At 33.9% G+C, this 15,725-nt stretch overlaps 1 protein-coding gene across 2 annotated transcripts in view; it reads left to right on the top strand.

Moving 5' to 3' along the window:
• Nucleotides 1-15,725, top strand: part of TMPRSS15 (transmembrane serine protease 15) — a 115,064-nt gene that overhangs the window by 13,805 nt on the left and 85,534 nt on the right. Inside the window, exons 5-7 of one of the 2 annotated variants that reach the window (XM_077765627.1) lie at nt 3,035-3,079; nt 5,183-5,218; nt 10,676-10,807. In XM_077765627.1, coding sequence (XP_077621753.1) covers nt 3,035-3,079; nt 5,183-5,218; nt 10,676-10,807 — 213 coding nt within the window. The remainder of the gene's footprint in view (nt 1-3,034; nt 3,080-5,182; nt 5,219-10,675; nt 10,808-15,725) is intronic. The other variant, XM_077765628.1, reaches the window with a different exon arrangement.

Below are 15,725 nucleotides of genomic sequence, written 5' to 3' on the forward strand. Positions count from 1 at the left end.
TTCTAGCTATATACCAGGGAAGCAGTGGGATCGTCCTTGACTTTAGGAACATGTCTTATTGCCTGAGGTAACACATTTACATGAGAAATGTGAAATATGGAGAAATCATATTTGAAGAAAAATATCCGTGAGGAAAAGTTTGTAATCTATCAGATCAGAAAGGTTCTGAAAATATTGGCATACATAAATGTTTGTGGGTTGCATCACATTCTTGACATTTATCAAGTACACCCTGACTTTCCAGGAACTCTCCAATAGTAAGTACCATTCATTACTTTCTGATAGAGTTATAGGTGTTCTTAAATTACAAAGTCACATGTCAAGTTCACTCTAATTAATAACTTAAAAGGAGAGGAAAAAACATAGTGAACTCAATGTTTGATTCATCCCAGTTATTTGTTAATAAAAAAATAAAGCTTCATTTTTAAAATAAGTAATTTTAATTTTTCTCTTTGAAAGAGAGAGACAAAGTACAAGTAGGGGAGGGAGAGAGAGAGAGAGGGAGACACAGAGTCTGAAGCAGGCTTCAGGCTCTGAGCTATCAGCACAGAGCCCGATGCAGGGCTTGAACCCACGAACTGCCAGATCATGACCTGAGCCAAGGTCCAACACATAACTGACTGAGCCATCCAGGCACCCCTAAAATAAGCAATTTTAAAATGAAAATAAATCAAAGGAGATGAGATGCAGGGCATTAAAAGTAATAGCAAGACAATAGTGTCTATCAACACCTAGGTTATTCTAAATTTTCCATTCTAGTTATCCTCCATCCGATTTAGTTCAACAAACATTTACATATATCTTCATTTTGGTTGAACGCAATACTACTAACTTACCAGGCCCATCCAAGTCCCCCATTCCTTACCTGCAAACCTAGGAGTCAGGTATGTTTTGGAATTTGGAAAGTTTTGGGTTTCAGAAAGCTAATCAGTATTTAAATATCTACATCAAGTGAAATAAAAACAAACTTTAAATAGCCTAACACCAGTTTCAGCTGTTTTGCAACAGAATGAGATCAGTCAGTATAGGTTTGTCTCTAAATCAAATAGGTAAAAACATGCACTTTTTTTGCTTTGTTTTTGATTTTTAATACTAGATATGAAAGTTGCTTTTTCATACCATATTGGTCCATCAAGAACAGTTTTCTCATTCATTGAGTCTCCCCCTGTGTCCTGCTGCACCTGTGTAGGAAGAAGACAACTATTGCTCTTAAGAGCTTTCTCTTCTGATGGCTTAGTTCCCTCTGGCACAACAGCTGGAGCAGAGACTGCTGTGGATCTTTGTCTGATTCAGATGAGCTAAAAACTACTATGATTTAAAATAGGTGATTTATCTATCTTCACATTTAATCTTTACATTAATCTCATTACATGGTATCTTTATTAACCCTCACCTTACAGATGAGAAGACCAAAACACAGATAATTTTGATAAATAGCCTTAAATTACACAGGTATTTAGAGTTAGATGGAAGATTCTGACCTGACCAAGGTGGCCTGACCCTAATGTCTGTGCTCTTAACCATTATACTAGTTTGTTTACAATTTTTTAATGTTTACTTATTTATATTATGAGAGAGAGAGAGAGAGAATGAGCAGGGAGGGGCAGAGAGAGACGGAGAGGGAGAGAGAAAGAGTCTCAAACAGGCTCCACGCTCAGCTCAGAGCCCCTTACGGGGCTGGATTTCACAACCATGAGATCATGACCTGATTCAAAATCAAGAATTGGATGCTCAACTGACTGAGCCACCCAGACACCCCTGTTTATGATGGCTTTATCTTTGAATAGCATTGGTTGATACTTTCTCAGTAGTCATTTTCTTCTAGAAAGTTGGTTTCTTATTATCTTTAGTTGAGTATGCATCAGTTTCTGGAAGTCTTTTCTGGCAATGTATTAATAGATATGCTGAAACTTATTTTCATGACTCCCTACAGTTGGAGTATTTGGAGGTGGTTTTTAAAATATTTATTTATTCAATATAAGTATATCTTTGAGTTAGCTGAAATAAATATCATAGATGCAATAAACCATATCAGCAGCTTAAGTATATGCTCCACACATTGACGTTACAATTAATTTGTTGAACTATGTTAGGACATATTTATAAACATAATACCAAGCTTAATTTTAGGTATTTAATTTTATAAGTTTAATATTTATTTATGTCATGTGAATTTTTAAATTTATTATATTTAAATTTGGTTGAAATTTTCACAAATATCTTGGATTTTTATATAGTTCACAGCCAAATCAAACTAAAAATTAAAATATTAAGTTATTTATGAAAAAATCTCATAAATCTTGTTTTGTTTTCTTCATCAATAATCTACCAAAAGTTGTTTATGAAGCTGCTATAGATCTTGTAGGAACAAGACAACACAGAAATGAAAAAGACTGGAATAAACAACCTAATCAGTAGAAAACAATATACCTCTTAACATACTTATCTTAAATACAGTTTTAAATAAAAGCAAATTGACTAGATGGGAGTTTTTCATAAGGAATGCTTTGGTTTCCTTTATATTGTACATAGTTGTCATTATATTTCTAAAACTATGAAATATTTTAAAAGGTGAAGAAAACAGCTAGTTTTAACCTTTTGTGTGAAAAGTATATTTAAACAGAACTTGGTTCTCAGTAGATATTATTATGTGCAAGATTATTTTGACATCTTCCATATATTTCAGTGCAAAACCACTGATTCTAAATTTGACATGATCTGGTGTGCAATGTTCTATTAGTTGTCTTAAACATAAGTTATCCTATATAATTATGATGAATAAATATCTTTCTTGAATAAATAAAACAAAGCAAACTTTTGGAACAAGTAAATTTTATATAGGGTACATACAGATTCTGGAAATTCATCAGATGTATCACAATCAAATAATAATAGAAACATCCAACATAAGATAGGATAAAATGGGAACTCTAAAGGATCAGATGTCTTTTGAAAGATATGCAAACTACACTCACTGTTTGTTGTATATTTATATTATAATCTCAAACTTCAAATCAACTTTGCTTTATTCCAGCATCTTTGGAAAATTTCTCTACAATAAGTCCTGCAACAACTTCAGGTCAGTACTGATGACATTTTTTAAAAATATAACTTGGGAGAGTGGAGATGCCTGCCTGGTGATCACACAGAATCTCAGGGCTCTCTCATCTCTCCCTCGCCAACACCATCCATCCTTCAGGGACCCCTGGACCCCAACCGGAGCCGGCCTCTGACAAAGAACCTTGACTGGGCTGCCTCAAGAAACAAGCCAAACTTCACATGGTGGAGAGTCCCTAAAAAATATAACTTGAGAGCTCCTGGCTGGCTTAGTCGGTTAAACGTTGGACTTCAGCTCAGGTCATGATCTCGCAGTCTGTGAGTTTGAGCCCCACATTGGCTCTATGCTGACAGTACGGAGCTTGCTTGGGACACTCTCTTTCTTTGCCCCTCTCATGCTCTCTCTTTCTCTCAAAAATAAATAAATTAAAAAAATATATATATATATATTTGGTGGTCATCAAGCTCCATGACATTAGACATTAGAAAAGAATATTTTTTTCATAGTCCTTTCTGAGATATTTATTCTTCATATTAAAATGGAAAAAGTGTACATTTAGTTAAGGATAATATAGTTCATAATATTGTAGAGTTCATAACGCCTAGTTACACATACCAAGGGCATGCCTTTTTTAAAATTTTTAATGTTTTATTCATTTCTGAGAGAGAGAGGCAGCATGAGCAAGGGAGGGTCAGAGAGAGAGGGAGTCACAGACTCTGAAACAGGCTCCAAGCTCTGAGCTGGCAGTCAGCACAGAGCCCAACGCGGGGCCCAAACCCACGAACCGCGAGATCATGACCTGAGCCGAAGTCGGACTCTTAACCGACTGAGCCACCCAGGCGCCCCCATGCATTTTTAATTCCAATGTTCTTTTCATATCTTAAACTCTATTTGTACATGGTGTATGTGTGAGTGTGTGTATGTGCGTGTGAGAGTGTTTGTGTGTGCATGTGTGCGTAGCATTCTAAAATGTGGCTCTAATCTGTAACATTTGTAAGAGCGCTAGGAATGAAGAAAAAACATTTAAAAGAGAATCGAATGATGACTTTCAGAATCTATGACATTCTTGAGAAAGGAAAATCCAAAGCTTAATGTTAACTTTGCTCTGTTCTAGCATCTCCATACTCTATCTTTCTAATTATAATTGGTTATTATTGCTCATAAAATTCAGAATTTCACTTTGTCTCACCAAAATCACACCAATATCAAAAGGGTTTGCTTTGGTAAATTGTCAATAACTCTAAAACTAACCTAGCTGATCTTAAAATGTAAAATTATTATGTTGTAGAAAAAGAATTTAAATCAAAGTCAGATTTAAGCATCAGTCTTGGTCTCCCAATTTCCAAAAACCACTGGACACATCTCTTTACCCCTCTGAAAATTGACTGCTCATAAATTGCAAATAATAAAATTATTCTGAATATTTCAAAGTCATCCTAAATATAAAATTTACAAGTAACTGATTTTTTAAAGTATACATTTTTATAGAAACTATAAAGATACAACTTTTGGTATTATCTATTGTCATGACAGTTTTTCTAATATTTGAAAGGTCTTCATTTTTAAAAAGTGTCTTCTTGGGCCAGGTATTATATTTTACCAGCATTGCCTCATTTATTCCTCAGAATGATCCTTTAGAAAAATAATATTTTTTCCACTTAAAAAGAAATAAGTAGTAAGCAATGTGCCTAGACTCACACAGCTATTAAATGTCAAACTGAGGAATTAAAATCAACTCCTCTGGACTCCAAAGCCCATGGTCTAAGTATATCTCAACTTCTGTTTCACATAACATCAGATTTACCTAGAAAATTTAAGTCTAATATCATTAAGATATTAATGAATCCTTGTGTTCGGTTATTGATGATGATTAACATCTTCTCTACTTAGAAAATCAAAGATGACTTTACAAACTTCTCTTCTACAATCTATAAAACCAATGAAAACATAAAAGATTTATTCTTGGATCCAAATACAAATGACATTTTCTTACATTAATAGATAATAATTCACAGTAACTTTAAAAACGCTCAGGTTAAATATTAAACACAGAGAATACACAATAAATTCCTAATAATCAGTTTTAAAAGGTAATAATTATCTTAATGCCATTTCTTTTTACAGGCAAGCTAACAACCAGCAGGCCTCTGGCAACCCCAGGTCAGTTTAAGTAATGTTATTTACACTTTTTTAAAAAGTTCTCACTTATGTTTTCTTTTAGGCTCTTAAGAAGTCTCTGCTAAGACAGCAGTTAATGTTACTCTTATTTTATGAGTAAGAAAACTGGAGCATAAAAGTGTGCAGCTCTAGCCTAAGATTTCACCAAAAGTGAGCAATGATTTAAGGCTAATGCCTGGATTATCTGACCTCGCTCTAGTCCTCTATTACAATGCTGGTTATTATCTGATACTAAGAATGCCACCAATAAGATCCAAATGTTTGGCAGAGGGATGTAAGTTTCATCAGATGTGAGGGAATTTTCTTCTTTGGTTATTCTGTCTACATACAAAGTAGAAATGCTTGCTCTCTCAACACAATACAAGTTGCCAAACCAGCACCAAGATAACCTTAGGTTCACTCATTCAACAAGTTTTCATTAAATGGCTACCTTGTGCTAACTCCCAGTATGTACTTTTGATGTGACCTTTTTTCTGCTTTTCTAGTAATTGTCTACTGTGACCATCTATTTGTTAACTAAAGTGCCTTCTCAGGTCCTAACTTACTCTTCATGTTGAATGGCCTGGGTGTGTCCCTCATCTCTGCGGATAAACTCCAAAAAGGCAATATTGTATAGATCTTTAGCTCCTAAAATAGTACCGCCATTTTTATGTCTTTAGGATTCATACCAAATGTTATATACATACAGAGAAAGAACATTTGTAAAACTATGAATCCCCTTTTGAGTAAGACTTAATAATTCTTGAATAAAATGTTTGACATGATGTTTGGAAGGCAAAGCAATATATGAATCATTAATCAAAATCCTTTATGAACCAATCCATCACACCTCAAAATCCATAGAGGTTGTTTACAGTAGGAAAAAGCTGCCTGGAGTTGTATTTAGGTGTGAACCCATGCAGCAATACAGCACACTAAAATATAAAGCTGTTCTTTATCCTACAGTCTCTTTTCCAATGTGGAAGACTATTCACAGCATTTAAAACCACTTTTCAACACACTTTCAAAAAAAATGCTTTTAGGATTGATAATGGCTAATTCCTTTAGCCTAAAAATAAGCTGAAAAAGTAAATTTGATATATTTTGAGAAATATCTTTCTAAAACTTTGGAAGTCAGCAACAAATATCCAAATTAGTGCCAGTCTTCTATTTGGTTTACTGAGTGATTCCTATAAACCATAATATGAGGACATCTTAGATGTTTAAAATGTCTTAAGAGAAATATATGGAAAAATATATTTCCAGTGTTATAATATTGGAAATAAATATATTTCCAATCAGTGTTAGAGCAAGAAAGCCTTAGACTTAATATAAGTGTTTCTCCCTTCCTATCCTGAGGACAAACTTGTCAAAAATACAAGAAGTGGTTGAACTCTATGATCAGTTTTCTCTTTTCTAGAGGAGATGGTGAAATGGGGGACAAAGATCATGGAGTGATATTTTCCCCTTACTCTTCTTTCCTTGGAAGTGAAGCAAAAATCTCTTTTCCTACGTGTACGCTATAGGGATGGGATCAGTGTACATTTAATCCTGTCTTTCACACTTTAGTCATTTGATATTTAAAATGAAAACCAAAAGAAAAAAACAAAAACCCAACATACAATCATTGAAAAGGTATAGCCAAGTCCATCATTAACTAATTGCACCAATTACTCTATATGTGGTGTTAGGCAAGCTACCTAGTCTTTTTATTTAAATTTTAGACTAACATACATATCTTAGAGAGCAATCATGAGAATTAAAACAGAGACAATATCACTGCACTGTCTCAATTCATGACTGATTCAAAGTTAGATTCTTTCTCCCTTCTCTCTTCTGAGTTAAACAGAAAAAAGAAAAAACGACAGTTGAATACTTTTTTTAGAAATATTTCAAAAACTAAACTAAGGTTAAAACAAGATCATTGTACCTGGTAATGATCATTTAATCTGATCATTTATTTGACCAAAAGAGCTCGATTTCTAAAGATCTCTTGTTATTGGAAACTGTATTGAATTACTTTAATCAATCCTCAAAGAATCATACTAAGGTAAAGAAATGTCAACATTTTATATTCCCTCTTTTACTGGATCCATGAGTCCCCAGTCATCTTTCCCATTTGTCCCTCTCATACGGTGAGATGCTATCGATTTATAGAGGGGAACGAGGCAATTAAACTTGGAAACCGCAGTATCCAAGCAGTAATTTATTATGAATATGCCTTTCAGGGATGTTAAGTTTATTCTCATCTTTATGTGCCTGGAAGACAGAGTTTGAGAAAAACCAACAAATGCATGCATCATATACCTGGCATTAGTGCTATTATAAATTCTGCCAAAGAGAATTTTTGTATGATAGCAGGTACAAAGCCCATGAGGATTATGTCCTATTGTTCAACTGCCTTTGTTGCCAATTACTGTAAAGTTTTATTAACCCATTTGGAACACTGGAGGAAGGAGGTGGGGACCGGGAGTGAATTTCACTGATTGACTTCTTAGCTGCTACAGCCAAGAGGGGCTGTTCTGGGCAATTGTTCAAATGCTTGAAGGATTTCTAGAATATAGCTGGTTCTAGTCTTTTGTTGCTTACTACGTAGACAATGATTGCAGAAAAAGCAAAAGTTTCACTATTGTGGACTTTCTCAGTTTCATATAAAATGCAATCTTGCTCCAATACTACTATGTGGAGGGTCTTGGGGGTTGATGGAAAAGCATTGGCTGATTCAGTGAAGAACATGAAACTGGGTCAGGAGAAGCTAAGGTAGAATTACACTCTTCAGGTGAATTGCCCAAGGACTCAAACACAGGGACTTTATCCAACACCACATGTATTGTAACTAAGCATTTTTCTTTCTCTGCATTGAGAGAACAGTATGTGTATTGCTAAGCACACTCCTCTAACCTGAAACATCCATATGCACATGATACCAGAACTGTTCAAGTATTTTTCCACTATAATTTCATTCGGGTTGGCCAGGCATGGCCTTGCGAAAAAGATGAAATTAGTTATATCGAAGCTGACAAGAATTTCTGTAAGGTGATACCTATTTTTTCCAATACAACGTAGAAAAATAAACTTAGTCTCTAAAGCAAGACATACAGGGATTCAGACTCCACTTTCACTGTTAAGTATGCTGTAAGGACCTTGGGATGAACTTGTCTCCAACAGCTTTGTCCATCAAGCATTCTTATCTCCATTTAAATAATAGAAAAAAGAAAAACCTAATATTTTCACAACATGATTTGCAAATTATTATCTTGTAGATAACACTCCTTGTAATTGGTTTGAAAAAAATTAAAAAATGGATTTTTGTCTTCTTATCCTCCATACTGCTAAAAGTATGCGCAGGAGATTCCTTACCACAAATCACTGAAAATTGTTGTGGCTTTGGATCATTCTGGAGTAATCACATTGAGTTTATACTGAATCCTTTATGGTACAAATAGAAATGGATAATTAAAACCTTCCATTTGCAGAATCCTAAGTAATACTCATTAACTGATAGGTTTTCACAAAATGCCAAAAAATAATATCCCAAAGATAAAATACCATATAGATATGAAAACACATGCACACCTTTTTTCCTCACTCAAGGTAACAGTAATTAATATTCAGGGAATTTGTTCACCCTCTAGTAAACGGAGCCAACTATTATTCTCTATGTGCACATTTTTTTAAGCACAGTTATTTAACTCCTTTCCTCGAAACTACCTATTGAGAAGAACAGTACCGACTTCTTAGAAGAGAAATACCAGAGCAAAAATTATGGAACTCAATTTGGACTCAAAAGGAAACTAATTGCCTAACCCATGATGCTCCCATAGAACTTTTTTATTTCTCTTAAAAAAAATAGTTAATGAACCAGTCTTTCACTAAACTCCAAAGATCATGAGAATAAAGGCTCTTTCTTACTTACCCTTTTATCTCCATTCCTTAAAAATATTTGACCTAAATAGATAATAAATACTTGTGTAGTGAATAAATGATCATTAATAAGATCAAAGGATCCCAATTGGTATCACTTGCAAGTGTGGCTTTAAGGTTCAATCTACAGAGTTCAGTAAGCCACAGACAGACATGTAAATCATCATGAAGTGACATTCCCATGAGAAGCATTAGGACAGGCGAAATTATACATCTTCCTAGCTATATTCCTTAATCTGTTCCTTTAAATGCTGAATACATAGAATTCTATTAACTACTGCTAAAATAAGATATTGTTATTTATTTAGCAAACATTTATGGAATACTATCAAAACTATGCCTTTCTTAAATTAGGGAATTCAATGATTAAGGACTCTTGATAAGTATCTCATGTATCAACAGTCGTAATATGCTTTGGGGCTTATTCAAACCACTTTTATCATTTTTTTATTCCTTAAATGGGGGTGATCTGTCCTTTAGAATGGTGTGATCTTTATCGTGTCCTGTTTTAGATGTTAGGTGATCCATGATTTTTCCCACTGGTTTATATTCATTTTAATTACAAAAGTCTAATTTAGTTGAATATATCCCCAGCAACCCTGTCCATAAGTGTTCCCAATTAGGTATTACCTTAGTAGATTAATTGATACATGCATCTTTATTTTCCCAATTAATGTCATGGAACACCAGGAGAAATTTCAGAATCAAATATATTTTTAAGCCCAGCAGATGGCAGTGCAGTGCAGACTATGCCATTTTTAAGAATCGCACTTAAATTTTTCAAGTAAATTTCTGGAAGTAAAATGTGTTTCTTGATACATCTCTGCATGTAGGCAAATGGAAGAAGAGCAGATGAAGGACAAGATGGGCTGAGAAGGGCAAATTGACCGGATTCTGGTCAGAGTATGGCATACAATTCTTCAGGAGAATGTTTGCATCTTTCCCAGTAAAAGTCTCTGACTCAATAAGCAAAGACATATTGAATGGAAACAGTGATTGGGTTTTTTCACTGCTCAATGTAGCCATGCACTGGGAATTTTAAGTGTTTTATTCATTATAAAATGGCCATCGCCAACCAATTTTGCTCTGCAGAATGTTAATGTTCAGCCCCCATGTTTTCAAATAAGTTTATAAGTGAATGAAGTGGTTACTAGATACTGCAGATAATGTGAAAAACATTCCAACAAATTGCCCCGCAGAACACATATAAACAATCATAGGAGGTGTAATCATTAGGAGCTAAATGCCCAAACTATAGTATTAATTTTTCAAGGTTAAAATCAACAAATTAAACATTCATATTTAACGTCTATAATGAAATATATATCTTCTTTTCCAAATGCAAAATTCTAAGTTTTTACAAATGACTAATTAATTAAATGAAATGAATATTTACATTGGAAATTGAAATATATGCTCTGAATAAAGACATAAATGACAAAAAACACATAATAAATATCCAAACATTGCATATATGGTTGGCAATTAAATGTACAATGAAGAAACTTACAAATTCTATCTTTTTTTTTTCTAAAGGAAATATCTCAGTAGAATGCCTGCCTGGTTCAAGTCCTTGTGCTGATGCTCTAAAGTGTATAGCAGTTGATTTATTTTGTAATGGAGAAATAAACTGTCTGGATGGCTCTGATGAAGACAATGACACTTGCGGTAAGTAATGTCCCCCACAGTCTCTCACCCGATTGTGTTTTCATCCTCCCTTACTGTGTACATACAAACACATATCCCTTGGATACCCGAAACTACTGGAGAATGAGATATTCCAGTGCCTATGATTATAATTTAATACAAAAATCTAAAAAAATAATTACATTAATATTTTTCTAAAATGTATTATGCAATATTAGACATTAATTAAGTGGGATTTTATTTGATGTCTATGGAAAGAATGCTGTGATTAATGGCTGTTATAAATGAGGGAAGGGAATGTATTGTTCCTCATCTTAATAAACTACACCAAACTATAATGAATTTGGATGCTCTTTCATGTTTTTTCACTGTTCTACCTTAATATCAGTCTTTTTTTGTGTGATTTCAAAGGCCTCTGACTCGGTAATTACCACTCTTTAATTTTGATTGTTGCTTTTATTTGGCTTTTGACCTGGAGACAAGTAACAAAAAATGCACTTGAGTTGTAGTATGGTTTATAATCAGTCTTAAAATTGACCATGAGCACAATTAGTTCCTGAAATGTACAAAGGTTGTGGTTACAACTTTCTACACTTGCTCTTCTTCTATTTGTTGTACTTTGTGCTTCTTGCATGATATTAATTGAAGATGAATGCTCCAGAAACAACCAAAGCTTAAAAAGTTACCTATCCACTTGGTACTTACTTTAAAAGACAAGCAGTTGGCCTGTTTTCCAGGACCGACTGAAATAAAGGCAACTTGACTAAAGAGGCTTCTACTAAGCAATCCCAATTCAAATGTTCTTTGATAAAATTCAAACCTTCAAAGTTTAACTACATACTTTGAAGTGCACTCAGAGCATATTGAAAGAAAGTGCAGGCTACAGAATATTTTTTAATCTATTTTATACAACTAAGTTACTCAAAGAAGAAGAAAGCAACATTCTTTTTTGCTATGGTTTCCAGGCAGTTTCCAAAATCTTTTCAGGAAGAATATGATACAAGTGTGCCATCAAGAGGTAATAAAGGTGATGTTTTTAATATTTTAAGAAGAATCACGAATGCCAAAGTTAGACACATAGCTTTAAGCCTCTATAATTATGATCGATAAATTTAAATGGGGGGAAATATGTAAGATGAGTTCAATAATCAGAAAATATACTACACCTATTATTATTTGGTCTTTAATGTCATGGAGTTAATAATGTTCATGGTAAAGTAATATTGGTGCATTTCCAAAAATAATCATAGAAGTATCATGTCAGTGTGACAATTTGTCCTAAAATAAATTACAAGGTTATGAATCCTTTTCATAACTCACTATAAATTGATGGCATGAGCCTTGGTATTAGAACTGAATTAATTCTTTAAATATGCCTTAAAGACATATCAAACTACATTTTTAGTTTTCAACATCATGGAGTTTTGTGTTCACTGAATCTTAATATCAACTAACCACCCATGTCATTAATTTTCTTAAGTCTCTTGATCCTCATTTTTCATTTTTATGGGTTTTCTTCATTATTTGATTTTTAAAATTAGCATTGTATTTATCTTAGAAAAAAATTTAAAGCCTTTGTGGAATAAATGTGGGCAAATCAATCAATTAATCTATCCTTATCCTGCTAGGATTCAAGCCTAAAAGGTGTTTTGTTCACCATTCATCCTTAATGGTGGTGAGCCCAAAAGCCCAGTGTACTCCACCTCAGCACCAACTTGATCTTCTAATAGCATAATTTCTATGTGAAAGCTCGTGAAAGCTTTCTCTCTATATGAAATTGACCCTGTGCACAATCTCTCTCTTTCTCTCTTTTTTTTTTCCAGCTGTGAGCTCTAATTCTAGTATGTGTTATTAATAGAGTCACATTAATGTTGACTTCCTCACATAGCTTCCTTTTTTAGTCTTTAGTTATTTAGGTCTTACGCAACTTATAGCTGACTGTAGCTGAACCAAGACTTTTTAAAATTGTTTTTCTCTTCTGATTAGAATGGCATCAGCAGGAAAGTTCACTTTTTAGCTGACCTATGAGAAGGAAAGATGCTGACTCACAGCCTTTAGACCAATGTTCAGACCTATTTGGAAGTTGCCAACTGTCTCTATAGATTGTTTTCATGCCTCTGTATATGTGCACAATAGACCTTGGTGTATGGGCATAGATCATGTTTGTTTTATATACCCTGGAGAATTCAGTGTCCTAAGCAAACGCACAACTAGTAAATATTCAGCCAGCAGAGGGAGCTCTCAGTAGGTTCTGAGAGCATAATTTTTAGGAATCCTCCCATTACAAACAACCTTTCAGAGAGCTCAGTAAATGCCTGATATTATTTGAAGGCTCATTTATTTCCCATTCAGGAATTTTTTCTCATGCTGCATCTTAAAGCAATGTGCAGCCTAAAAAGTTATAATCCTGAACACTCAGTCATCATACTTATCCATGGCTGGGTTACATCTATTTTGCTGAAAGGTTATCCCCCTTCATTGTCTTGTATAAAATTAGGTTCTCCAAAAACATCCTGAAGTTAAATGAAAGAATGTATGAGAAAGCCGCTAGAACAAGTCTATATCTTGAAATAATAATATTTTCGCATTCTGAACATTTCTATTATAAGTAGCTCAATACTATCGTTTTTGTTTTTTAAATTTTAAATGCTTTCATGAATATTCTTCTTAAGAGACTATACACTATAGTCACATGCAAGAATTCATCAATGACCCTTTAGGTCAGAACTGGATGTGCAGACTGTCCATTCCCACTGAAACTCAGCAACTTCATAGAATACTGGAAAAATTGATCATATTTCTTAGGATAGGCTAAGTACTAAGATAAACAATCTTTGCCATTTAAGATAATAACAGCTTATTTATTACGTCCTGATCCAAGGAAGAGGACATCCAGGAGGCCAGCTCCTTTATCATCTCCTCTGACCCATGTGCTCCCCCTGGATCCTTTGAAACCCACTGACAGACGAGGAAGACTGTCTCAGAAGATCTTTTTAGGAATCACATCTGGAAATAAACATAATGACTTCTGCAACAGTTTCATGGCCACGATCAGTCACATAGCCCATTAGTGGAAGTGCAGTGTAGTGATGTATCCAGAAGGGACTGAAAAAGGGTGTGAGAAACCTTCAATGATCCTGCCACCAGAGATATAACTCAGATTGTTGGAAAACTATGAATCTTGTTGTACAACACAGGGCCGTTGATCCACGCCCCAAATGTGTAGTGAATGGGTATGCAGAAGTGAAGAATTCCTAAAATGTTTCCAGATTTGCAAGTTGGTTTTATAAATTCTTAAGCTAGTCTTGTTTCCCTTTTTCCTCTATTATTTTGCTTCTTTCGATTTGTCATAGAATGCTATTGCATTTCGCCCTGTTCTAATTTTAAGAATAATGAAAATGATGGAATTTTTAAAAATGTCCCATTTCTTCTTTTATTTACAGTTCTGCACACATATTCCTTCCCCCCAATTTCAGTTTAGAGAGTCAATGATAACATCACCATAGTTCTATATATTGAGGTATCAGGTAGTATACCCCTGTATGCTTAAGAGTAAGAATGCCTATCTTTGAGTTGTCACTAATAATCCAGGAAAACTTTTGCTAGTTACTTAACCCCTCTGTGCCTCACTTTTTCCACCCATAACTTTGTAAGATTGTTGTGAAGATTACATTAATACATATGTAATACCTTTACAACAGTGGCTGGCATATAATAAATATTCCATCAATGCTAGCAATTATATTTTAGGCATGGCAGGATTGATTCCTTCACTTCATCAAATATGAACTATTTACAATAACAGTGCGCTTGCTTGCACTGCTTTTAATCTTGAGGTCCATATGCTTTTTGAAAAAATGATTGAAAGGCTCCATACATCACCTAAAATAAAAGCAGGCACTATTTTTATTTTTATAGCCATTGAAGCTAAGGGATTAATTGTCATGGTTTGCAGACAGTTGAGGATGAATAAGGACTTCCTTGTACAACCAGAAAATTACTTAAATCTGCATTAAAAAATCAGATATTGTGCTGTTTATCTTCAGATCATACAAATTATCCTTAATCATCCTTATTTGCTCCAGTAAGTATTACACATAAAGAGATTCAGTTCTCTCAACAAGCTGCAATACTCTGCATTTCCTTTCCCAGATCTCTGATGGATTTTTCAATGCTTAATCCTTCTAATTTAGATTATTTTTTCTCTTCTCTGAGTTCATTGTTTATTTGTTGTTTTGTTTTTTGTCTTCCACTGGGAGTCACGTTATCAAGCTATAATCCAATGCAATTAATTCCTAGCTCATTGTTTTGAAACAGACTTTGAGCCTTACAATTTCAGTCTTACACTCTTACAATCACACAGTGATTTCCTTTTGCTTTTATTAAAAAATACAAAAAATAGCAAAAAGCCAACCAAAAGCAAGAGAGTTCTGCCAAGATTTCTATATGTTGTTCAATTTTTCAATTTTTTCCTTTGTTCATATAAAATATTTGATGTCTTATAATAGCTTGTATTTTATTACTTGACCAAATGGTGTATGATGTTACAATGGGATTTTTCCATCCATTAGCTTATTCTAGCTCTCAGGTTCTAAGAGCAGCAATTTAATTTTGATAAATTTCTTTAATCTCTCTATTCTCCATCAATGCTTCTGGCCTGTAAGGACTTAACAACCTACCAAGGAAAAAAGGACACATTCTAGGAGTAATTATATTCAAGTGTAATATCAAGAGCATTAAGTAACTAATTATATAGAAAATAATCTAAGAAAAAATAAAGATTGTGAAAAAAATGCTTTAATTTTTTTAACACATAGTATGCATATAGTAATGGTAAGGGGAACACAAAAGGTAATGAGATATGGCTCCTGACTTATGCCTTCAGTAAGATTTTGAATTAGTTCAAATGATTCAGAAATAGGTTAAAGACAACTAATAT

The sequence above is a fragment of the Crocuta crocuta genome, unplaced genomic scaffold, assembly GCF_008692635.1.
Source record: "Crocuta crocuta isolate KB4526 unplaced genomic scaffold, BGI_CrCroc_1.0 scaffold174, whole genome shotgun sequence".
In the NCBI taxonomy this organism is placed as follows: domain Eukaryota; kingdom Metazoa; phylum Chordata; class Mammalia; order Carnivora; family Hyaenidae; genus Crocuta; species Crocuta crocuta.